The sequence below is a fragment of the Mustela lutreola genome, chromosome 4 (assembly GCF_030435805.1).
Source record: "Mustela lutreola isolate mMusLut2 chromosome 4, mMusLut2.pri, whole genome shotgun sequence".
Lineage (NCBI taxonomy): Eukaryota > Metazoa > Chordata > Mammalia > Carnivora > Mustelidae > Mustela > Mustela lutreola.
Genome location: NC_081293.1, coordinates 52037498 through 52064835, shown reverse-complemented (window position 1 = coordinate 52064835; position 27338 = coordinate 52037498). Strand labels below are relative to the sequence as shown.

Sequence of the window (27338 nt, the reverse complement as noted above, 5' to 3'; positions counted from 1 at the left end):
TTCCAGTTAAACGAAAGCTAAAGGAGTTCAGTACTTGGAGTTCGGGTCTCACAGACCTGTTCTATGAGAAATACTGAAGAGAATCCTTCAGGCTGAAATGAATAGATGCTAGACAGTCACTCATAACCATAAGAAGAAAGAAGGAACTCTGCAAAGGTAAGAACATTGGTAAATGTAACAGCCAGTATTAATGTGGGATGCCTGCGTAGCTCAGTCAGTTAAGCATCTGCCTTCAGCTCAGGTCATGATCCCAAGGTCCTGGGACCCAGCCCCGCATTGGGCTCCCTGCTGAGCAGGGAGCCTACTTCTCCTTCTGCTGCTCTTCTCCTTGTGCTCTGTCTCTCTCAAATAAATAAATAAATTCTTCTTAAAAATAGCCAGTATTAATGTATCTTTGGTTTTTAACTCTTCTATTTCATACATGATTTAAAAGACAGATACATTGAATGATAATTTTATGTATATATTAATTGGCACACATGTATAAAGATGTCATTTATAACACCAACAGAAGCAGGGAAAAAGCTGTATAGGAAGAAAGGTTTTGTATGCTATTGAAGCTAAATCGGTATCAATTCCAACTAGATTGTTATATATTTAGGATGTTAGTTGTAATCCCTATAGTATCCTCTAAGAAAATACCTAATGAATACAGAAGTTTTTTCTCCTTTGTTATAAAATACTGTATAAAAATTAGAGGTGCCTGTGTAGCGCAGTTGGTTGACCATCTAGCTCTTAATTTTGGCTCAGGTCATGGGATTGAACCCTACATCACGCTCCACACTGAGCATGGAACCTACTTAAATTCTCTCTCCTTCTCCCTCTGCCCCTTCCCACTTGTGCTCTCTCTTTCAAAAAAAAAATTATAAAAATTAGTTTATTAAAAAATGTTCTTGATTGCTAGCTTAGAAGTCTTTTAAATTCTATTGGCACTCATCAATCACTGAGTGTTTACTGAGTAGCTAAAATAATGGACTTTCTTCTAGTTTTCATTGAAAGAAAATTATTTATTTATTTGAGAGAGAGAGAGAGCAAGAGAGATCACAGAGGGAGAGGGAAAAGCAGGCTTCCCACTGAGCAGGGAGCCCAACTTGAGATCATGACCTGAACTCAAGGCACATGCTTAAGGGACTAGCTACCCTTATAAGAGGTACCCCTCTTCAGGCTTTCAATAGTTGTCCCGTTTCTTCCCACTAAACTCATGAATGTATAATCAAGAAAGAAGAGTTATCCCATATCTAGAGTGGCTTCCTAGTGTTGGAATATGCTAGATAGAATGTTCACATCTTCATATTTTCCAGCCACATATATGCTGTAAGGAACATGAAAGCTTGAGCACATGATTCCCTGAAGGGCTCAAAGTTGTGTCTATCTCCATGTGTTTAAAACCAAGATACCTGGCTTTAAGGGAGTAGAAGCCACCTCTGTGGTCAACTATATGTTTCCTTCACTTTCAGAGTATTTAGATACTGCCATCACTATGAGAAAATGTGGACTTTATCCTTAGACATTCAAATTCTAGACTTTCAGAATGAGCTAATCAGAATATGGAGTTTTTTCCCTTTCCTTATTGGCTAATACTATAGTAAAATAAAAAGTAATTGCTGATACTTCCATTGTATATTACAGCTCACATAGAACATTTTCCTAAATATTTTCTACTAACATAACATAATAAAAAAATAAAATAAAATGAGGTATTAAAATAGATGAACAAATGGGCCACCTAGGTGACTCAGTTGGTTAAGTATGCTACTCTTGGTTTTGACTCAGGGTCATGAGATCGAGCCCTGCATTGGGCTCTACACTGGGTGTGGAACCTGCTTGAGATTCTCTCTCACCCTCTCCTTTTGCCCCTTACCTCTGCTCATGCTTGCTTGCTCTCTCTCTCTGTTTTTCTCTCTAACTCCATCGCTACACCACTCAAAGAAAATAAAAAGGAAAAGAATGAACAAATGGATGTCTGACCTGTAAGGCTGTTGTTTCTTCTTTTTTTTTTTTTTAAGATTTTATTTTTATTTATTTGATAGATAGAGATCACAGGTAGGCAGAGAGGCAGGCAGAGAAAGAGGAGGAAGCAGGCCCCCCGCTGAGTAGAGGGGCCATACCGGGCTCGATCCCAGGACCCTGGGATCATGACCTGAGCTGAAGGCAGAGGCTTTAACCCACTGTGCCACCCAGGTGCCCCTGTTGTTGCTTCTTTTACTTCTTTGGGGGTACAGGACTTTGTCTATTCAAAGAAGTAACTAGCACAGCACAAATTTCTTCTGTCCAGATGTAACCAACATTAAAACTTCACATACCACAAAATTAATGACACCAGCCTTACTACACTAACTGCTATAGCTTGACCAATTTGTCTCTTGTCTCTAGGTTATCTGAGGAAGTATAAATAGTATTATCTTTCTAAAAATAGGCCAAGACTAACAGGTACCATTTACAGAGACTAAAGTATAAATAGCTATGTGATATAATAGCTAGGCAATGTGGTGTTACTATATTGAATTGTCTGCCACCTTCTTCCAGTCTAAGAAACAAAGATACTGATTCTGGTATTGTTTGATGGAAGAACTGTTAGTAGTTCAACATAACTGGCAAAGTTATGACACCTAACAGCTTCTCTTCTCTCTAAGGGTGAAAATGATTTGGTAACTTGGGAAGATATTTAAAATGATACCTTGGGGAGGGAAATGGAAGCGCCAGCTAAGGATCATTAGTGGGACCAATTCTGAGAGGAACTGCTGTAATTGGCACAGTGTTTAGATGACAAACACCAGCCTGCTTTGACATGGGGTCTTTATCAGTTTAATAAATAGGACTATGCCATTCTTCTTAAGCTCCTGATGGGCATGAGTATTATCCTTAAACTGTTCCTGCAACTGTTAAATATCTGAGGCTGCAAAAATACAACCAGCCTTTAAAAGCATTGTAAAATATGGTACTTGAGAAGGGTTTTTTTAAACAGGTAATTAACCATACATTTACACATTTTAATCTACTTTTAAGTGCAAGAGAGATAGGCAAATGACTCAATAAAGAAAAGTATTCTGTTTAAATTGGGTAAAATGGTTGTTTACTGGTGTTTATCACTATACTGCAAGTTATCAAGTTATCTGTGATTCCAATTTAGTGTAGTGGACGATAGTTCTTATAACTTTTATCCATGTTTGTCAGCACATCCATTGAAATTGACCTCATACTTTGGGGAATGTTAACCTTATTGTACAGTATAGAATATTTTAAAAACCTTTTTCTTGGGGCAACTGGGTGGCTCAGTCGTTGAGCGTCTGCTTTCAGCTCTGGTCACAATCCCAGGGTCCTGGAATCCAGCCTTGCATCGGGTTCCCTGCTCAGCGGGAAGCCTGCTTCTCCCTCTCCCACTCCCTGCTTGTGTTCCCTATCTCACTGTCTCTGTCTGTCAAATAAATAAATAAATATTTTTTAAAATTTTTTTCTTTCAGCATAAATCTATGACAGTACCTTGAAGCATTATCATTCCTGCAAACCAGATTGCACTAAAATGTCAGTGATATTTCAGCATTGCTTTCTTGCTCTAAGATTTCTTCTAGTCTATGAAAAGAAAAAAGGAGGCACTGGTCCCATCATATCTGATGCAACTTTTCCTTCATAAACTTCATAAACATTTGCCATTGCCATTGTCAACAATTCAGACAGAAATCTTACTAATGGGAAGTCCATGATTAGAAGTAGTGGCATAGATCGCTTTTTCTTTAATAAAAGAAAACAGCTTTGCATATGCATATCGTTTTGAAAATCTTCACTATTGTACCTGAAGGAAATACACGACATTAAGAAGGGGTACATTTAGAATATCAGTAATGTCCTGTATCCTCCTACTGCAGTGATTAGGACAAAACCACACACAAAATATTTAAGAAAATGTATGATGTTTGGTCACTCGGTGTTTTTCATAACCATGGCCTTGGTCCAAATTATGTAACAAATGCCTGCCTATTCCTGCTCTAGTTTTAACAGCCTATGATTTATTTATAAGGAAGAATCGTGTACATACAGATGTTGGTTGGACTTATATGGTATCTTCACGAGGTGAACCCTACCCTTGTCACTATGATAGATTTGATTACACTGGTTTGATGCAATCTAAAAGTTAACTCCAAGTCCCTGTATCAGAACCTTCTATCTTTAAACAGGATCTGAACCTAGGTTTATTGAATCATAAAAAGATACATAAAAGTGCCTTCATTCGTGAATTATGGAAAGCAACTTGCTTGAAGGTGCCAATCATATATTTTTATTATTTCTCCAGGATGTGTTTAGCACAGTTAGATCTGGAAAGATTTTTAGGAAAAGTTACACAAGGTGGAATTTATTCACTATTGAAATAGTGTATTACCCTCTGATTTTCAAGTACTTTTATGATTTCCTTTCATATAAGCATTTAGAATGCTAGATTAATCCTCATAACTCTAAAACACAGGATCATGGACAACTATAACCTTTAGTTTACTTGGTTTAATAAACTAACCTAGAGAAGTATGTTATAATTAGGTACCACTTATTCAAAATTCATTCAGAAAATACATCATGAGTTCATACTTTACTACATGAAAAAGAGACCAGTCTTTTTAAAAAATATATTTATTTTAAAAATTTTTTTAAATTAACATATAATGTATTATTTGCTTCAAGGATACAGGTCTATGAATTATCAGTCTTACACTGATGTGTAAGTGTCCATAACCCAGCCACCCTATCCCTTCCCCTAGGCCCCCAACAACCCTCAGTTCATTTCCTCAGATTAAGAGTCTCTTATGGTTTCTCTCCCTACCCCCCACAACCCCCACCCTGCCACTCAGCTTCCTCATATCATAGAGACCTTATGATAATTGTCTTTCTCTGATTGACTTATCTCATTTAGCACAATACCCTTTATTTCCATGCATGCCATTGCAAATGGTAAGATTCTGTGAGGTTTTTTTTAAGATTTTATTTATTTATTTGACAGAGATCATAGGTAGGCAGAGAGGCAAGCAGAGAGAGAGGAGGAAGCAGGCTCCCCGCTGAGCAGAGAGCCCAATGTGGGGCTCGATCCCAGGACCCTTGGATCATGACCTGAGCCGAAGGCAGAGGCTTAACCCACTGAGCCACCCAGGTGCCCCGATTTTGTGGTTTTTTGATGACTGTGTAGTATTCCAGTGTGTGTGTGTGTGTGTGTGTACCACACCTTCTTTATCCATTCACCTATCGATGCACATCTGGACTCTTTCCATAGTTTGGCTATTGTGGACACTACTGCTATAAACATTGGGGTGCACGTGCCCCTTCAGATCACTACATTTGTATCTTTGGGGTAAATACCCATTAGTGCAATTTCTGGGTCATAGGCTAGCTCTATTTCCAACTTCCTGAGGAACCTCCATACTGTTTTCCAGAGTGGCTGCACCAGCTTACATTCCCACCAACAGTGTAGGAGGGTTCCCCTTTCTCCAGATCCTCGCCAACATCCGAAAAGAGACCAGTCTTAAAGGAAATTAAAATCTAGTAGAAATAATCATTCAGCAATAACTGTCTTTGAGCACTTACTGCATCCTAGGACTATGATTAAGTCGTGATTCCTACCCACAAAGAGCTCATATTTTAGTAGAGAAAAATGATTGTAAATAAAGTAAAACTATAAATATGATAAGTCCTTTCTTAGAGATACGTGAAGGTTATAAATGATGGCATAAAAGAGGAAGCAGTTAGCTCTGCTTCTAAGCAAGACCTTGAGAAGTCAGAAACTGCGTCCAAGAAGACAACCTAACTGAGATTTGGAATGAATAGTGAAAGATGATTTGAGCAATAAAGCAGGTATTATGTACATAGGTATTTTGAAAAGCGTGACATGGGGCGCCTGGGTGGCTCAGTGGGTTAAGCCACTGCCTTCAGCTCAGGTCATGATCTCAGGATCCTGGGATCGAGTCCCACATCGGGCTCTCTGCTTGGCGGGGAGCCTGCTTCTCTCTCTCTGCCAGCCTCTCTACCTACCTGTGATCTCTCTCTGTCAAATAAATAAAATCTTTGAACAGCGTGACACGTTTGAAAAATTATGAGCATGACAGAGAAACAGTCACAGCTCAGGAAATGATGAAAGATAAGGTTTAAACAGCAGGCTAGATTAATGTCCTAGAGTTAAGACTTCAATAGAGACCATCAAAGGGTTTGTAACAGAATAGCATGATCAGATTTTTACTCATGAAAAATCAGTCTCTTCATTCAACAAATTGTGCGCCTACAATGCACAAAGCATAGTTCTGGGTACTAAAGATCATCAGTCAAATTGCCTTTCCTGTATGCCTTCTTACCTAAGTAGGCAAGGTTTGTGCCATGAATCCACACAGCTGATTGAATCAGGGCTAGGAATCTCAACAAGGTTAGCCAGTCCATAGATGACCAGTGACATACGAGCTAAGCCACAGAAGAAGCCAGTTTTTATAGATATGAGAATGGAGCAAGTGCATAGAAAAAAACAGAGAGAGAACAGTTTGAATGAACTTCTTAATGTAAAGTTAAAGAGATATGCTTCATGTAGTGAACGTATTAAAGGTATCAGAAACCTCGGAGAGAAGGAAGGAAGGAAGGCAGGCAGACACCAAACAAAGGGGAAATTAGGTTTTAAAGCAGTAATTCCATTTATCATTGTGTTTTGGCTTTAGTCACTTTTCTAATGATTTTTTTTTAAGATCTATTTATTTACTTTAGAGAGAGAGAGCATGCACTTGCACATGAGTGGGGGTAGGGACAGAGAGAGAGAATCTTCACGCAGATGTCCAGGTGAGTATGAAACCCCATGCAGAGCTCCATCTCACAACCCATGAGGTCATGACCTGAGCTGAAACCAGAAGTCAAATGTTTAGCCAACTAAGCCACCCAGGCTCCACTTCAGTTACTTTTCTATGGAAAACTATTCTCATATTCAAAGCAAACACTCTTCTACTTTCTTACCTGTCTATATTCAGCACTGAAGATTTTAACTGACATTTACTTGAAACATTTGTAGAAAATTCAAAGAAAACATGAACAAACTGGGAGGCTTTACTGCAAACAACGATAGTAGTGTTCCATATCAAAACCATACCTTCAGTAGGAGCAATTTTAAGTGTGATCTCAATCCCCTATACCCAAGAGTCTTATTTTAAAATTAATAATATTCTTGTCCATTTATTCATTAAATGCTAACTATATGCCAACTTTTGCTCTAATTGCTCTCTATTTATTAACTGATTTAGCCTCACAGAAACACTATGAGATAATTACTGTTATTGTCCCTATTTGCACATGAGAAAATTGAGGCATAAAGAGTTTGATTTGGTTATGAGCTAGTAAATGGGAATTTACTAGTAATTTGGAATATGAACCCAAGCAGTCTGATATATATTCTTAATACAATATTATACTGCCTCTGTCCTCTGTGGAGTATTTATCTACTTAATTTGGTCAAATTTAGTTACCAGTACAAGGTTTAGAATGGGAATTTAAATGTCAGATAACTGCTGCATACTGCTTAATCAAAATCTTGGTTTTTTTTTCCATAATCACCCTTTTTTCAGAAATAAATGATAGCAACATTGCTCAAATGGTAACTTTGGAATCCCATCTTATTCTCTCATTTTTTTTAGGGGGGGTCCCAAAATTCTTTGTCACAGGACCCTGAGCAGTTGACAACCTCTGTGAGCCTCAGTGTCTTCATTTATAAAGTCAGGTCAATACTACTTAACCCGTGGGATTGCAGTGAAAGATACATGATAGGAAGCATATAAAGCAGTTGGTGCACAGTAAGCATTTCAGTGTCACTTTGCTAGCTCAGAAACTGCAGTTGCATCCCATTGTTTGATGTATTAAATCTAAACATTTGTCTTCCTTGAGATGGCTGGACCCCACCCATCTTGCATTATTTCTTTTCTTACCTTACATTTAAACTTGTGTCTTTCTCTGTGCCTCCTGGAATATATATACCTTTATTTCCTCTCCTCTTCACTATCCACATCTTCAAAACCTAGCTTAAGTTCAGTCTTCTTCATGAAACCATCTCCAGTTAATTAAACTCACATTGTTTCTTTCCTTCTTTAAACTCCTGTTGCAGTTATAATAAATATTACATTGTATGATATTCACAAATTCTTTCACATGTGCTAGATTTCTCTTTCTGTATAGATAATAAATTGTTTCAGAAGATAGATGATGTCTTGATATTTCTCCCATATCTCCCCCGAAGGATCTAGCAGAGTATAAGGAGCACATGGCAAGTGCTTACAAATAAGTGTTACCTGATTGAAGAAAATAAGCTCCTAAGAACACTTTATAAAATTATGTACCAGTGTATACCAACATGTATTTACACCTACAAATACATAAATGGGGTGGGGGGACATAGCCCCTCTCTATAAGAGATCCTGAGCAGCAAAATCTTTGTGTTGTGATACACAGAAATGGAGAAAAGTATTAAACTGTATTTAAGAATTTAAAAAACTTATATAGTACTTTATATTTGAAAGGGTGCTTTCATAATGTTAATACTTAATCCATATAAGAACCTCAGGAAATAGCTAGAACGATTATTATCATTTTCCTTTTTTTAAAAATGTTTTTATTTGAGAGAGCGAGCGAGTACACATGTATGCAAGTAGGGTGTGGGGTAGAGGTAGAAAGAGAATCTTAAGCAGCCTCCTGGATGAGCACAGAGCCCAACATGGGGCTCAATCTCATGACCCTGAGATCATGACCTGAGCTGAAATCAAGAGTCCCAAGCTTAACTGACTAAGCCACCCATGCATTCCTCTCATCTTCTAAGTATAGTTAAACTTGGGCAGGTTGCGTAGTTACTTGTGCAAGGTCTTAAAAAGTAGCATCATTGACTCTACTCCAAACCCCCCACCATTCTGTCCCTGCCAGATAATCTTTTTAAATCAAAGATAGGATCATGTCACTCACCTGCTTAATACCTCACCATGGTGGGTGCCTGTGGCATAGTTAAGTGTCAACTCTTGGTTTCAGTTCAGGTTGTGATCTCAGGATCACAATCCAGCCCCAGATCAGGCTCTGCATTCAGCAGAGTATACTTGACACTTTCTCACTCTCTCCCTCTGCCCCTTACCCCCCACCCCATCGTGCACCCACATGCATGCTCCCTCTCTCTAAAATAAATAAATAAATCTTTTTAAAAAACTAAAACCTTCCAATGGTTTCCCATTTTACATAGAATGAAATTCTACCAACTCCCTCCCCACATAACACATGCACACACACACTCAGATCTCCCCACACTCACTACACTATAGTTAGAGTGGCCTTCTTAACCCTGAACAGGCTTAACTTCACCATGCTTGTTGTCAGACCAGAGCCTTTGCTCTTGTGTATTCTGCATCTGGATCTTCACATGGCTGGCTCCTTCTTGCTACTGAAGTCTCAATTCAGACATCACCTCCTCAGCAAAGAAGTAACACCCATCGAAATGAATTCACCTCCTCAGTCATACTTAATCAAATCATCCTGTTTTGTTTTTCTTGTGACATTTATTATTATCTCCAATTATCTTGTTCATTTTTGTTGTTGTTGTTGTTACTTGTATACTGTCTATGCTCACGAGAATGTAGGTCCCATGAGAGCAAGATTTTTGTCTGTCCTATTCACATCTATATTCCCAGTCTCTGAGTGCCTGACACATGATAAGCTCTTAATAAGCATTTGTTGAATAAAGTAGCTGAATCAAAACCAGACTAAAACCATGGGTCTTTTGAGTCCTAATCCAGTGTTCTTCTAACCATTCTATTTATCCTGCCTTTCATGAAAGCACTTACACCTTTGGAGCTACAATAGGAATTGATGTTCAGAATAATGACATTAACATGTGCCGTACGTTTCTCTATTATCAAAGAAAAATTTCATTCAGTTCAATAAACTAAACTAATTAAAGCAGGGATGTCATGGTATGTTATTATATTAATACATTTAGAAAGATTTCTAACTAAAAAGACTTTCTGCTTTTTCTTTAGTTAACCAGAAAATTAAATTAACCCAGAGCTCTTCATTCCCCAAAAGTCCTTGTTAATTAGGATTGTTCTATAAATCTCTATTATTAGTAAAATTTGTCATCTGTTTCATTACCCTGTTTATTAGGGCAGTCTGAACAGGGTGTCTTTGCTCATATCCTGGTATGTGTATCCTTATGAAAAGAAAAGCATTTCCTGGATCCTCACTTTTTTTCTATTCTTTGACACAGGAATATTTCATGCTCTTTGTATAATAGTTTGGTTTTCTTATGTCAGGTCCCTATAAAATTAGGAATGAAATAATTGACTTGGTTTTTAAGTAAAATAATTAAATTTAAGGTCTACTTAAAAACATCAGTGCTTTGGAATGTTGTGTGTAATAACAGAAGACTGAAAACAACAGCCTAGAAGTCCATCAATAAAAGACTGCTTACATAAATTACAGTATATCCATACAGTGGACTATTATGCAGCAATAAAAATGCAGACATTCCCTGCTTACCAACACAGAAAGATTTCCAAGTGAAAAAACATGATCCAGAGCAGCTTGCATAGAAAGATACCTTTTTGTTTAAGAATTTAAAAAGGTGGAGCGCCTGGGTAGCTCAGTCAGTTAAGTCTCGACTCTTGGTTTGACTGATGGTTTCGGCTCTGGTCATGATCTTGCAGTTGTGGCATTGAACCCCACATCCAGCTCTGCACTTAGCACAGAGTCTACTTCAGATTCTCTCTCTGTCTCCCTTCCACTCACTCACTCTCTATCTCTAATAAATAAATAAAATCTTTTGAAAAAATAAAAAGAAAAAAGAAAAGTGTGTTTACTTTTGTATATGCAAGAGAAATCCTAGGATATACAAAAAAGCGGTAACAGTGATAATCAGGTTAGAAAGCAGTAGGATTAGAAACTGGTTGAATAGGAGATAAGAAGTGAGAAAGACTTTTTTTATAGGATACTTTTTAATAAATTTGTATTTCTTAGCTATATGTATGCATTACCTATTCAAAAGGTTAAACTAAAAAAATAAAAAAATAATTAAAAAAAAAAAACAAAAACAAAAGGTTAAACTAAAAACAAACACAACTAAAAGTAATATGTGATTCCGGACTGGATCGTGTTGTGGGTGGAAAAAAACTGTAAAAGACACTAGGACAAATAATAAAATTGGACTATGGGCTGCCTGGGTGGCTCAGTTTGGTTAAGCAACTGCCTTCCGGCTCAGGTCATGATCCCGGAGTCCCGGGATCGAGTCCCACATCAGGCTCCCAGCTCCATGGGGAGTCTGCTTCTCCCTCTGACCTTCTCCCCTCTCATTCTCTTTCTCACTCTTTCTTCTCAAATAAATAAATAAAATCCTTAAAAATAAATAAATAAAATAAAATAAAATTGGAATATGGAATATGGAATATAGATTAGATAAAATAACAATATTAAGTTTTTAAATTTATCAACTCTATCATGGTTACCTAAAAGATGATCCTTTTTCTTAGAAATATACACTTAATTATTAAGAAGTAAAGGGAATGATATAACCAACTTAATGCTCATATGGCCTAAAAGAATAAATAATAATATGCACATATATATGGAAGGATTGATGTAAAAAATTTTGGCAAAATGTTAAAAACTGGTAAATCCAGATAAATGTTATATGGGAGTTCTCTGTATTTTTCATCAAACTTTCCTGTTAGTTTAAAATTAATTCCAAATAAAGGGTTAAAAACAAACAAACAAACAAAAACATTAATACTCTGGAAAATACTTCATTATAAGAAATGGCCAAAGTAGAGAAGCCTCTTCTAAGAATCTCAAGAGTTCTGTTTCTTACCTAGTCATACTTCTCACTTTGTGGTGAAGATTTTGCCATCACTTTTCTGTCTTTTCCAAGCCTGGTGATGCTCAATCAGAGGCAGGGGCAGACATGGTGACTACAGTCTACTTTGAGGTTGAAAATACCTCATCCTGCTATCCATCTTTCCTACACTTTAGAGGTGACGTCAAAAAAAAAAAAAAACGGGTAGTGACAAAACATGGCATTTTAACATATCTTGAACAAAGTTTTCTCAGGATATTAATTATCATGGGGCTATAGGTATATAGTGCTAAAATACATAGTTAATTTAGTAGCGGTAAGGCTACAGAAGCATTTAATCTGGTGGTTTGGCATTGAGTGACTGAATTTTCTTACCATTTTTTCAGTTAGATATTGTACGGACTTGCTGTTTTTCCATAATTGACATAACATTACACACATGGGAGGATGTTTGACTCTACACAAACTGCCCTTCTAAGTTAGGTAGTGAAACTTACATCATAGTAAAGTGAAAAGTAAGTTATTTGTTTATATAAAGTGTCCAGGGAATGTTTGATTTTTATTACTTTGTATTTTAAGTAAGCTAAATTTCATTGTTCTTGATGAAGGTGCCCTGCGGATCTTATCTAATCAACAATACCAAGCAACTCTGGTATCAACGGAATTGCTCTTTTTTATTTCCTGTCTGCTTAAGGAAGCTCGTGATTTTGTGGTTTTATAGAAAACTGGAAAATATGAATAATAAGTATTACCAATCCTTTCACTTCTCACTTAACAAAAAGTTTGGAAAGATTTGAGAAACAATGGTTCTGACTTACGTTTTTTTTTTTGTTTTGTTTTAAGATATAAAAAATCATTTAGGGTTCCTGGCTGCTCAGTCAGTACAGCCTGCGATTTGTCCTCCAGGTTGTGACTACAAGCCCCACGTTGAGTGTAACGATTACTTAAAAATAAAATCTTTAACAATGAATGAAGGGTGCCTGGGTGGCTCAGTGGGTTAAAGCCTCTGCCTTCAGCTCAGGTCATGATCCCATGGTCCTGGGTTTGAGCCCAAGATCGGGCTCTCTGCTCAGCAGGGAGCCTGCTTCCCTCTCTCCCTCTGCCTGCCTCTCTGCCTACTTGTGGTCTTTGTCTGTCAAATAAATAAATAAAATCTTAAAAAAAAAACCAAGGGCGCATGGGTGGCTCAGTGGGTTAAGCCGCTGCCTTCGGCTCAGGTCATAAACCCAGGGTCCTGGGATCGAGTCCCGCATCGGGCTCTCTGCTCAGCAGGGAGCCTGCTTCCACCTCTCTCTCTCTCTCTGCCTGCCTCTATGCCTACTTGTGTTGTGATCTCTCTCTGTCAAATAAATAATAAATAAAAAATCTTATTAAAAAAAAAAACCAAAAAACAACTTGAACAACAAAAAAAGATCATAAGGTCTAAAAAAATCACTAATTCTTTTTATTAGTAATTCCATATAGTATTAGTAATATTCCCCACATTATACACTTCACTTTTCAAAAACTTTTTATCTGAGTATCATTGTTACACAGTGTTACATTAGTTTCAGGTGTACAACAGAGTGATTCCATGGCTCTGTATTATGCTACGCTCACCACAAATGTAGCTGCCATCTGTCACCATACAACACTATTCCAGTACCATGAACTATATTCACAATTGCCAAGATATGAAAGCAACCCAAGGGTCCACTTATAGATGAATGGATAAAGACATAGTGTGTGTGTGTGTGCTGGAATATTATGGAACCATAAAAAGAATGAGATTTTGGCTATTTGCAACACCATAGATGGACCTAGAGGGTATTGTGCTAAGTGAAAGAAGTCAGAGAAAGAGAAATACCATATGATTTCACTTATATGTGGAATCTGAAAACAAAACAAATGAATAAAAAAAACAAAAAGCGGAACCAGACTTACAAATACAGAGAACAAACTGATGGTTGCCAGAGGGGAAGTGAGATAGGGGGATTAGCAAAATGGGTGAAAGGGAATAGGACATACAGATTTTCAGTTATGGAATGAATAAATCACCAGAATAAAAGGCTCTCACTTATCTTAAACTCTTATTTAGAAGCATTTGATCAGAATGTGTTTTTCTACAACTAATAAAACTATTTTTGCTACTTCTTCCCACAGCTACTCCAGGCCCATTTCACACCTAAGAAAATGAGGTCCAAGTGAGTGTTCTGGGCCTCAATAGCTGAATAAGATTCATGCCTATGAGTGTATCTTAAGATTTAGTGAGGTATTTCATCTGTTCATACAAAAAAATTGTCTAGGGGCACCTGGGTGGCTCAGTGGGTTAAGGCCTCTGCCTTCGGCTCAGGTCATGATCCCAGGGTCCTGGGATTGAGCCCCGCAGCTCTCTGCTCAGCAGGGAGCCTGCTTCCTTCTCTCTCTCTGCCTGCCTCTCTGCCTCCTTGTGATCTCTGTCTGTCAAATAAATAAATAAATAAAATCTAAAAAAAAAATTTGTCTAGAAGGCTGTCGGATAGGTTATGCTAGTGAAATTAGTTGTGTAGGTTTATGTGTGGGGTTTTTTTTTTTTAAGATTTATTTATTTATTTGAGAGAGAAAGAGCATGGGGGAGGGGAGGAGAGAAAGAATCTCAAACAGACTCCATGCTGAGAGCAGAGACAGACAATGTGGGGCAGATCTTACAACCCAAGATCATGACCTGAGCCAAAATCTGGAGTCAGATGCTTAACGGACTGAGTCACCCAGGTGCCCTATGTGGGGGGTTTTAAATAGCTTTATAAATTAGGGGCGCCTGGGTGGCTCAGTGGGTTAAGCCTCTGCCTTCATCTCAGGTCATGGTCTCAGGGTCCTGGGATCGAGTCCTACACTGGGCTCTGTGCTCAGCAGGGAGCCTGCTCCTTCCTCTCTCTCTGCCTGCCTCTCTGTCTACTTGTGATCTTTGTCTGTCAAATAAATAAATAAAATCTTTTAAATAAATAAATAAATAGCTCTATAAATTGACTTAGTCATTTCATTTCAAAAAAATCAGAAGTTCCAGGGCGCCTGGGTGGCTCAGTGGGTTAAGCCTCTGCCTTCGGCTCAGGTCATAATCATAGGGTCCTGGGATCCAGCCCCTCATTGTGTTCTCTGCTCAGTGGGGAGCCTGCCTTCCCCTCTCTCCCTCTGCCTGCCTCTCTGCCTCCTTGTGATCTATGTCAAATAAATGAATAAAGTCTTAAAAAAAAAAAGTTCCAGCTATGTAACTGAACTTAAATATTACTGAATATTATTTAATCCTTCAATAATTTAGAACACATTTCAGGATCTTGCAAACTTTCAGGGTCATTATTTTGAAAGGAGCTCTCATAATATAACTCTAGATACAGAAGATAATAGAGACTGGACTGTATGCATACCAATTCATGACAGCTCTCATATAGTCTTTTTTTTTAATTTATTTTTTATTTTCAGCATAACAGTATTCATTATTTTTGCACCACACCCAGTGCTCCATGCAATCCATGCCCTCTATAATACCCACCACCTGGTACCCCAACCTCCCACCCCCCTCACCCCTTCAAAACCCTCAGATTGTTTTTCAAAGTCCATAGTCTCTCATGGTTCACCTCCCCTTCCAATTTCCCCCAACTCCCTTCTCCTCTCCATCTCCCCTTGTCCTCCATGCTATTTGTTCTGCTCCACAAATAAGTGAAACCATATGATAATTGACTCTCTCTGCTTGACTTATTTCACTCAGCATAATCTCTTCCAGTCCCATCCATGTCGCTACAAAAGTATAGTCTTGAAATTCTTATATATTTATTTGCATTAATAAATTGAAAAGATGTCCACAATAGCCAAACTCTGGAAGGAGCACTGAGATGCCCTTCAACAGATAAACAGATAGGTAAAGATGATGTAGTTCATGTATACAATTGGAATATTACTCAGCCATCAGAAGGGATGATTATGCACCATTTACATCAACATGGATGGAACTGGAAGGGATTATGCTGAGTGAAATAACTCAAGCAGAGAAAGACAATTATCATAAGGTTTCACCCATATATGGAACATAAGGAATAGCATGGAGGACCACAGGGGTAGGAGGGAAAACTGAATGGGAAGAAATCAGAAAGGGAGATAAACCATGAGAGACTCTGGACTTTGGGAACCAAACTGAGGGTTACAGAGGGAGGGGGTGGGGGAGAGGGTGACCCAGCGATGGGTATTAAGGAGAGCACATGTAATGATGAGCACTGGGTATTATACACAACTAATTAATCATTGAACACTACATCAAAAACTAATGATGTCTATATGCTGGCTAGTTGAACATTAAAAAAAAGTAGAAAAGATTAAAAATAATTCTTTATATTACAAGAAATTGAACTTTTATATCACCTAAGGATAAAACATCTCAAGAATATACACGTATATCCAGAAAACTGCATTCATTTAGAATTTGCAGTAGTTTAGACCAAGAAGTGATGATTCTCAAGAACAAAGTTCAAACTAATCTCTTCCCTTTTGAATTAGGTTCTATTCATGAATAAAGATTTACCCCACAAAAAATCCATGATTTTTTCGAACAAAAAACTCAAGGAATTATATCTAATTATGGCTTACTTACCATTTGTATGTAATTATTTTTCAAATCTATAATCCAGTAATTAATCCTAAAATTAACACTTACATTACCTAAAGTGTTTTATAGACATATTTTATTATTACATAATGTAACCCTATTATAAATGGTAAATAGCGTCATTCACTTAGCTCATTTTACTTATTTAGTGGCTGTTTGTTCTGACTTTATAGTTGTTAATTCTCTTTATAGTCTGACTTGTATTTGGAAGTAATAAAATCAGATTTCTTTATAAATATTTATGATATAGTCCTTTTTCCTAAATCAGACGGTAGCCCTTTTTTAATTATTTCTAGTAAAGTCTGGTTCCTTTTTTTTTTTCCTGTGTAGCAGTGTGTACTGCATACTCCCTAGAAAATTTAATCCTGGATATTTATGCCTTAACTTCCAATTAATCAAGATCCTGCTAACTATCATGTAGGTCCTGGTGTTACAAAGTGTGGAAAGTTTGTTACTTAAGAAGTTTATTAATTTTTTTTAAGATTATTTATTTATTTATTTGACAGAGATCACAAGTAGACAGAGAGGCAGGCAGAGAGAGAGGGTGAAGCAGGCTCCCTGCTGAGAACATGATGAGAGGCTGGATCCTAGGACCCTGAGATCATGACCTGAGCTGAAGGCAGAGGCTTTAACCCACTGAGCCACCCAGGTGCCCCACTTAAGGAGTTTAAATAGATGTTTCTGATATGGAGTCTTCTTAGCATCTACAGTCATATAGTCAAAAGGGATCACTAAGTGAAGAATCCTCTTCTTGAATGTCAATCTTTCCAATAGGATTTTTTTTTTTCATTATCATATCTGTGCTTATCTCTGTTGAAAATATCCATTAGTACCAGGTAACAAAGGACAGAATATGCTCTTTGAGATTGTTAGGTTCTTTATTAAGACCCGACAGTGCTCAGTATCTCCTTTTCCCTCTCTCTCGATCTTAGGTGAGACTGAAGTTTACAAGTTTTGGCCACATCTGTCCCCATGACGGATACAAATTTGTGATTTCAGAAGTTCCAGCCACCAATAAAAAGCACTGTCCAATCTTTTGCAGATGGCCAGATTTCATCACAGATAACTCCATTACACTGTCATGTGCCAAGCTTAAAGGACTGTATTAGGCTACTTTAGACAAGAACCCATTGCACTGTCCCTTTTGTTGTAAATGGCTTTCCCTCTTGCTAGTTGACAGATAGTTTAAAGGAAATAGTGACTCCTTTGTAAAAAGTAACTGGATTCAGTTTTTTGTAATAAGCCAAGTAAAATCAGTAATTCTTAACATTGGCATAAAGAATTATAACAGAATAGTAGTTATGTTTTTATTATGCCATTGTGATTTTCTGTAGAGAAACACCCAAGACTTGTTATTTATATATTTTAAATTTACAGCTCTTTAACTGTATCCAAGATTTCACTGCCAAGAATGCAGTCAGGCTGGAAGCTTTATTAGAGATCCTGTCCTTAAAAACACTTTCTTTGCCTCATAGTTTCTGTTCAAGTATTTATACTGTCCAAAAATGTACTGCTGTGGTTTATAGCCATTCCCACAATATGTGATCCCCACAATATTTGATCTATCTAGGTATAAACTCTAACAAAACACATACAGTGTCTGTGTGCTGAAAATTACCCCAAAAAAGCATTGTTTACAGATGACTTTATACCCTAATTCCTAAGTACTCATGTACAGAGTATGGAACTCATGCTGTTTCTCTCTTTGAATGATGAATGATGAAGGAGCTTCAGACTTTACTAGGTGAGTTTCTGTATTGAGTGTTACAAAGAGACGTCAGTCTGCCTTTCTTTGGCTCTACTTGCAGAAAGTGAAGTCACCGCTTTTGCTGTCTTGGATCAAGACCAGAAAGAAATTGTTGATACCAATGGAGCTGGAGATGCATTTGTGGGAGGTAAGGATTCATTTATTTCATACTTATAAGTTAAACATTTCCTTTAACCCTTGCCTCTACTACATAGCCAAGATTTATGAATTTAATAATTTCATCTTTTAAATAATTAACTCCTAATGTTGTTTTCATATGCTGCTATTGCTGTATTATGAAGATATTTTACTATAGGAAAAATACTTACTTTGGGCTCAACGATAATTTGCAGTTGTGCAGTACCCCAGTCATTTTCACAAGTTTAGTTGTGTCTAGGAGGAATTGCATAAACAAGCTGTATCAAGTACAGTATATAGTATATTCTTGGGCCTTCAGGCTTAAGTGTGGACACATTGTTGTTCTTTAAAAGAAGTTGTGGTGAATATTAACTAAGGATGATATCTTCAGATTGTATCATTTGATTAAAACATCTGTTTCTAATGCAATAATTAAGTGTTCATAAATGTACTAGGAAGGGTTAAGTTTTTTTCTGGTCCAGGGTTAGTAAAAAATGGCAAAATTTCTAAGAACTAGGTCATTTTTAGAACAAGTACTCTAAGATGAAGACAGTTGGAAGATTCTTGGCTTGATGAATCAGATTGATCTAAAATCTGGTTCAAAAGTTCTTTTGATATGTCTAAACCACTTCTAGTTAAGTGTAGTTAAGCTAGATAGTGGTCCCTAGAACGCTTTAGATTCCTGAATGATAATCCAGAAGAGTCCCTCTTGATCTCTCTTTATTTCTTACAACATTGAGTTGAACAAGGAACAAAGGCAAATAGAATTGACTATTGATTATCCTCCTTTCCTTGGAAGATAATTTGAGCCATGGGAAATTTAAATTATATGATAGTTTTAACATAGTATTGTTTCAAATATACTCATTTGTCTTAAGGATCTTTTTCACCAACAGAACTTTCTCATATTTCCTTCTTTGAAACTTCATGCCTACTCTTCAATGAGCTGTTAACCAGTAGACTCATCGCATGCCTCATGCCCTAGTCTTTGGAAAGAGTACATATCACAGATAACATTCTACTTTACTGTCATGCTTGTATCTTTTGTGTCTTTGTTCTAAAAGGCCTCCTCATCTATTAGAATGTTTTCTAGCTATTTTTCCTAAGCTGCATTTCTTCAGACCTATAAATCCATGTAGGCTAAAAATATCTTATCCAGAATTGGACTAAATTCTGTAATACATTAAGGAAACACTATGGATTTCTTTTTATTTTTTTCTTCCCCTCCCAGCCCCTACACTATGGATTTCTTGTGTAAAATTGATTAAATCAGGAATCTCGGTACCTAACCTTTAAACTTACCACTTGTGTGTGCATTATTTAAGTACTTCAGATATTTAAAACAGTAAATATTCTGTTGTTGTTTTTTTTTAATGTTTAGTAGGGTACATTGTGAAGCCATCATAAATACAATGGTGACCTAATTAGTCACGACCTGGATCCTGGGCTACCTAGCCCTGTAAAAACAGATTCCTTTACGAACATCGAACTACCTATAATGTTCCCAATACTAGGTAAGAATGTATGGACTTTCTGAGGGAGAGAGAAGTCATTCTTAGGTACTGAAGTGGAATAGCTAGCTACCCATTTGTATTGTTGTGAGGATAATAAATGAACTACCTCACCAAAGCACTTGGGCTCTCTGTTATAGGATTTTCAGCCTCTTTTTTTAATCTCACTCTATACCTATGTATTTATTGTCAGGGTACAGTGAAGTAAATAGTAAGGGAAGAGTATGGAACAGGGAGCCACATGCGTTTTTGTTTTTTTTTTTTTTTTGTAAAGGACCAGATAGTGAATAGTTTAGGTTTGCAACTCCTGTACAAGCTGTATTGCATATTATTATTGTTTTGTTTGTTTGTGTGCTTGCTTGCTATTGGTTTAGGTTTTTTATAACATTCTAAAAACATAAAACCTTTTGTAACTCTCCAGTTATACAGAAACAGGCCACAGGCTGAATTTGGCCCTTAGGCTCTAATTTGTCAACCCCTTGTGTAATATGTTGGCAGCTTCCTCACTTAATTCACTTTCATCATACCTTGGATCCAAACACTAGGTTTTACTACATGCTGTTGAAATCACTATAGAGAAAGTGGAAGGCAGGCTGACAGTAGGCAGGGCTTTACTGGTAGCCATTTTTCTCACTTTAACCCTACTCTGATCAGTTTCCAGGATAATCAGATCCTGAAAGACTAAGTCATGCAATGACATGAACACTCTAATGTCATTTTAGCATTGAAATACTTATGTTGGCATGTTTAGCACATTCTGTGTAAGTCAAGCTATACAGTATAGCAATAGAAAACATTTATGTAGCACTTACTAGCCAGTAAGCATCTTCAGCATTTTACATATAGTAACTCATTTAATGTTCATAAAAGCTCACTGAAGTAGGGCTTTTTTTTTTTTTTTTAAGATTTATTTATTTCTTTGAGAGAGAGTAAGCATGTGTGCACGAGCAGGGGGGAGGGGCAAAAAGAGAGGGAGAGAAGCTGACTCCACCGAGTCCAAGCCCAAAGCAGGGCTCAATGTCATGACCCTGAGATCACAACCTGAGTTGAAATCAAGAGTTAGGACTCAACCGACTGAGCCACCCAGAAGACCCTACAGTAGGCTATTAATAACCCCATTTTACTGATGAGACAACTGAGACACAGAGGGATTAGGTAACTTCCAGTAAGTCTCATAACTAGAGAGTAGCGGAGCCAAGATTCAATCCAGGCAGTCTGGCTTCAGAATCAGTGCTCTTACTCACTGCACTGTATTGCTTCCCTAAACTTATAGGGCAATCTCATCATTAGGGCAGAGAGCCACAGACCAGCCTTACTAACAAAAGCTGGGTTTTGCCAAAGAGAATCTTTCTGTTATCTGAATAGATGATTTCATGTATTGAACAGGAGCTTTTTTTATCTGATAGGATTCTAAGGACTCTAGGGTAAGACTGTTGCAGGGGAAAAAAAGGTAAAGGGAAAATAATCGAAGGACTATAGTCCCTGGTGAGTTTGAACCAGGAGCTTTTTTGCTAAGCAGTAGAATTGATTGCATTACAGAGATACAAAAAAACAGATCATAAACTTGCTGGGTCAGCATGGAATCTAAATACAAGGAGCTGTATGAATCAACCATTTAATAGCACCAGGCTAATGCATCCCATCTTACAATAGAGATGGTTTTATCAGTTGGAAGTACTAAAAAAATTCATTGGTTAAAAACCCCTACTTCCATCTCTACACTAGGGAAGAAAGCCTTCCTACTAGGATTGGAAATACTCCAGCTATTGAAACATACTTCTCTACCTTGAACATGAATGAAGAGGCAATGGCAACTTTTGCATTTATTATGTAGTTTCTTTTTCTTTGGTCTATTTTATTGCCTGATTAACATATCTCCTCTCCGATTGACACATTCTATCTTTAGATAATCTATTCCTCCTATTACTTTTTAAGTTTTGCTGGCTTAAGAATATTTCTGTCTTTGGTGACTTTGCGTAACTGTATTCCAGTCCCCGTTTCAAGTTCTTGGGTAAAGCATCACTTCATCTATCATGTGCTAATTAAATATCCTAGTACCAGAGTGCCATGTGTTCTTATTAGCCACGTAAGAGATATATGACTATAGTACATCATAGATTTTCATGTATAATTTTAAAATGAGTACCCCACATGTACATAAACTAAATTCATAGTTCCATCTCAGGGGGTTCAGTAACAGTGACAATTCCCTCTAGCCTCTGCAAGCATGCCTCCTTGTTCTATTTGGAGATCTTAAGCACTCTGTAACATTTGCCCTTTATTTGTCTGTAGCCAGGCCTGATGGAACTACCCTTTTCACATGCTCCCTCAAAAGCCCAAGTGCTACGATTGTACCCTTGGAAATGGAGACAATTCTGTAATCTCTAAGTGTGATTTCCTAATTTTCCAGGTCAGGAGAAAATTTCTTCCTGTTGTCCTGCTGTGCTTTGTCACAGCAGGTCTGCCTTTTCATTTGGAACCCTCTTTGTCACTGCCATAGTAACAAATGGAAACATTGAGAACATTTTGTGACAGGCACTGTCATTGTTCCTGGTGAAATCTCTTCCCCTGTGTCTTCCCAGTAAATGAAACTGAGAAGAAAAATCATAACAAATAACATGAAAGAGGACCTAATCAATATGTTCCCAGTGGGCTGTCAATACCAGCCTGTGTTAATCTAATATGATTTAGTTGTATGTTTTATGGCAGCTGTAGGAATATGGACTAGACCTACAAATCATATTTAGACTAAAAGTGAGTATGCCTTTGACAGATTATACCCAAGCACATATATATAGCTCTCAGATAAAAGACTGAAGACCTCACCCAAAGACCAACATTCTTAGGATTAAAAAAGCTTCATTAAACGTGGTTGAGAGCCAAAGATAGCTTAGAACAGTTTCTTTTGAATGACAGTAACGTAACTGTTCTACCTCTAATACTTTTTCAGTTTCTTATGACAGGTTTAGCAGGGAAAATGTAATACCCTAAAAGATAATACCTACAGCATACACATGACTATTAAAGCCACTTAGCAATCCCAATGTAAATAATTATCCTAGTTCCCATCTAATAAAAAGAAGCATTGATTTTACTTTCTAATTCATATTCAAAACATTTTGGTTAAGGAAAAAAGACTTAAGTTTCTAAAACAAGGATGCTATTTCCTTCTCTTATAGCATATGGCTATACTGCAGAGAGTCATGGGGATTCTCTAAATTATCTCTGTATTTTCTAGTCTCGCCTTGTTTGCTTGTATGTTCCCAAAACATGTGTAGCTTACTCTCCCATTCTTCTTATGTGCTGCTAAATTGTGCTCTGCAAAGAAGTGGTGCAGAATTCTTGTGATGTTTTTCTGCACCACCTTTCTTCTTAGCTGTCCAACTCAGAAAACTAGAAAATAACTTAAATATGCTGTTTCTCACACTAATTCACTCAAAAATCAGAACTTTCATAGGACCTCTGTATGCAGAGAATTTATCTAACGGTAACCATGATGAGAACTGGATACTCCTACCCACATCCATACCCAAGAAAACAATAATACTTTTCCTTGTATCTTAACAATAATACCGGTTCCTGTCTTAAGTAGGAGATCTTTGGTGTTTTATTCTTAAGCAGTAATTTTCCATAAAACTATCAAATGAGGTATGAAATTGACTTCATCATTAGGAATATGAAACTCATCAAAGACAGCAGCTCAAGTTCATGGAAGTGAAGAGAAGATTCACACCTTGCACACTCATAGAACACTTCATGACATGCTATTCTAGTGTTAACCTCCAAATATTTAGAAAAGCTGATGTGGGACCAGGAATAAATTTCAAGAACATTTCCTAAGATTATTTAAGCCTTTGTTGGTTAAAAGAGGTAATGATGCTTCTCAAGCCATGACAAAAAAGAGAAGTAACTTTAGTTCAAATGGAATACGGGATGATTTTAAGTTGTAAAGTCTGGAATCTCTCACAAACATGAATGTTTCCTCAAAGATTCAGTATCCTGGATGACCTCCACCTAGAGGCAATTATAAATAGATAATGGAATTCAAAGGACTTTGTCTTCTGGAGGTTTGGATAAGACAAAGATAGTTTGAGCCTATAGACTATCAGAACCTGAAGCTCAAATATGAGCCTAAGTTTCCTATATTTGAAGATTACTAAGAAATATTTATTCCAGGAAAACAATATTGATTTTATAACATTATATTTAGTGGCAGAGAACCAGAGGAAATGTCATAAGCAAAGTAAATTTTCTTAGAATAGTGACGTGGTAAAATATATGTGTATCAGTTTTCCTGGTCTAGAATAATTGTGCATCAAATGGAACTAACTTAAATTCATTAGTGGCCCCAGCTACTATTACATGGATTTGGTCAATTTTACCTACCCTATCTGTCTGATTCATACAACATGTATTAGTGGTATACATAAACAAACTACCCCCAAAACTTTGTGACCTAAAACAACAACCATTTACTTAGCTCCACAAATCTGTTGATTGGCAACTGGGCTTAGGCTCAGCTGGAGTTCCACTAGTCTCAGAGGTACAAGAGATTAAGTATGTCTAAAATCACAGTGAAAACCTGGTTTCATACTCGAAGTTTGACCCCAGAGTTCTAACCTCTGGTTAGTTTGTTATACTCTGCTCTATTAGTATATCATCTTATCTTCCCCTCCAAGGGAGGAAAAATTAGCAAAATGATTTTCTAAACACTCATCCATAGACTGATGCCTGTCTATGACCCAACAGATTCTATCAGCCAATACCAAGATGAAAAAAGGTAGGAGCAATATACTAAGTTTTCATGAAGCTAAATGTATTCAGTTTTAAATCTTGTCTCATTTATGTTTGAATTTGGTACAATATATCACTTATCAGCTTTGTAATTAACAAAACCAAAATAAACAAAATCATGTTCATAGTGCTAATGCATACCCTACCTAACCCAGGGACCTAACAGAAGTCTTAGTTGTGGTAAATAAGTCATTAGAAACAACTTGCCAAAAAATTTAAAAATTAAAAAACTAAAAACAAAAACAAAAACAAAACTTGCCAAACTTCTTATATGAAAATGTATATAAAACATAACCTCGGATATTATAAAGCTATTTACTATCAGTAGGTCTGAATAAAACACAATTACTAAATTTACAACTATTCTCACTTCAGATATATGAATTCCCAAGTCTGTGGTATGAACACAGGCTCTTAATTTATTTTTCATTTAATTATGCAGATAACATTGATATTTTATAGAGATGAGATATGTTTATTTTATATCTAGTCCATGAAATAGATGGCAAATTAAAAACCAGTTTCTTTCATCAAACGCTCTTAAAATTTTAGAACCACCCTGCTTTGAGGAATTGTCAATTGGTCAAATAACAGTTTTTCAATTGAGTTAAATAATAACAGTACTAGTTATCTTGCTTATGAATTAAGGCATAAATAAAGCACATAAATAAGCTTGCTATCATCTCCTTATTCTAGCATCTATGACCTTGTCCTGATTAGTCCTTTTGCTTTAAACTGAATTATTTAATATGTTAGTGCTGAAAAGGAATATATTTTTTTAAGATTTTATTTATTTACTTGTCAGAGAGAAAGAGAGAGCTCAAGCAGTGGGAAATGGCAGGCAGAGGGAGAAGCGGGCTCCCTGCCAAGCAAGGAACCCAATGCGGGGCTTGATCTCAGGACCCAGAAGGCAGGAATCACCACTGAGCCAGGGATCAACACCTGAACCAAAGTCAGACAGTTAACTGACTGAGTCACCCAGACATCTCTGGAAGGGAGTATTTTTAAAAATTATATTTTCTGGTTTTCAGGTTTTTAAACAGTTTTTAGTCATGAAACTATGGTTCAAATGAGGTCTTATCTGAATCAGAATGAAATGAGATTAAACAAATCCTCATTTGGCCTCATCTACATTTTATTTGGTGGCTCATAAAATAACTCCCTGGAATAGGCAATGTTGAGTATGAAAACCATGATCTGTTCAGCAGTCCCTATTTGATGGATGAGGAAAGTGCGTCCCAAAGAAAGGGAGTTAATTGCAAATATGCAATACTAGGAGCCAGATCTCCTGACTCATTAATTCATGGTCCAGTAATTATACATGTTAATAACCCAAATGAAAGTTGTGTCTGTTAAGCAATCTATTATATAGTCTTCTTGGAAATACATAGGTCAAGAATCAATATCCCAAATGGGTAGAAGACTTTGATGTACTTTTTCTTGGCATGTGGGTATCCAAGATGTTTGACTTCATTTATAAACAGAAGCATATGCTATACTTATATTTTGGGAACCACATCAAGAGATCACACTTTAGGTTGAAAATTCAAATTCTAACCTGATCTTGTATATTTCTGTTTCATGAGGAGGAATGATCTTTAAAGCAGTATTTTGAAAGGGGTTGGGGCAGAAGGGCAAATTATGTCTATGAGTAAAATACACCATTTCGTGGTCCTTTTTAGGGTCTTTCCTGAATTGGAGCCATTTAAAAGTTTTGAGATCTGGGGGCACCTGGGTGGCTCAGTGGGTTAAAGCCTCCGCCTTCGGCTCAGGTCATGGTCCCAGGGTCCTGGGATCGAGCCCCACATCGGGCTCTCTGCTCAGCAGTGAGCCTGCTTCCTCCTCTCTCTCTGCCTGCTTCTCTGCCTGCTTGTGATCTCCGTCTTTCAAATAAATAAATAAAATCTTTAAAAAAAAATAAATAAAAGTTTTGTGATCTGGAGGGGTTTTTTAATTCATATGCAGTATCCCGTGCCATGTTGATAGAATTTGACAGATTTCCATTTTCAGTCACCAGAGAAAGGAAATAAGTTATTCTCATAGCTATAGCACTGGCCATTTTCCTATAGGTTATACCGTGCTGCTCAGTTGCTCACTTTGTGTGGGAGGATGTGTGGTGCTGAGCTATTGCAAAGGAGCCTTTGCTCTGAATTGACTTCCTGTCCATGTCAGTCACTGCAGCATCTGACACCACTTGGGCTTTGGTTTTCATTATGCAAATATCTACTAAGTCAGACCTTACCCTGGCAGGCAAAGTAGCTTTTTAAGTTACTTCAAAATGTAACATTTGTTGACTTTCTTTTTCCAGAAGAATCTGGGTTTTCTAGCATATGGGTCATAACTTGTTACTTGAGTTCATGACTAGTTGGTAGTCAACATGAAGTCAAGCCATAAACAGAACAAAAGTTTACTACAACACCACGTAGAAAATGAAAGAAAAAGAGTTTACCTTAAAGCACTTTTCCACTGGGGGAAACCACTGCTTTGTCACATCTGGGTAGGCTAAGCTAGCCAAACTGAAGTGGGAATGTCCTGCAGATGTTAGTCCTTTGAGCAACCTGTGAACATCTAAAAGAGGGTATACAAGTTCTTGTTTGGTAGGGCTATCGGCACTCTGGAAGCTAGCTCCTAGTAACAGACGTTTTTATGTACTATGGCTAGTCAGGACATTGTGTGGCCTGTCTGAAGCTAACACTGGTCTTGTTAAATACATAA

At 37.1% G+C, this 27338-nt stretch overlaps 1 protein-coding gene across 2 annotated transcripts in view; it reads left to right on the top strand.

Moving 5' to 3' along the window:
* ADK (adenosine kinase) overlaps positions 1 to 27338 on the top strand; it is a 541004-nt gene that overhangs the window by 488914 nt on the left and 24752 nt on the right. For both annotated transcript variants that reach the window (XM_059169841.1, XM_059169842.1), the window contains exon 10: positions 18242 to 18328. In XM_059169841.1, coding sequence (XP_059025824.1) covers positions 18242 to 18328 — 87 coding nt within the window. The remainder of the gene's footprint in view (positions 1 to 18241; positions 18329 to 27338) is intronic.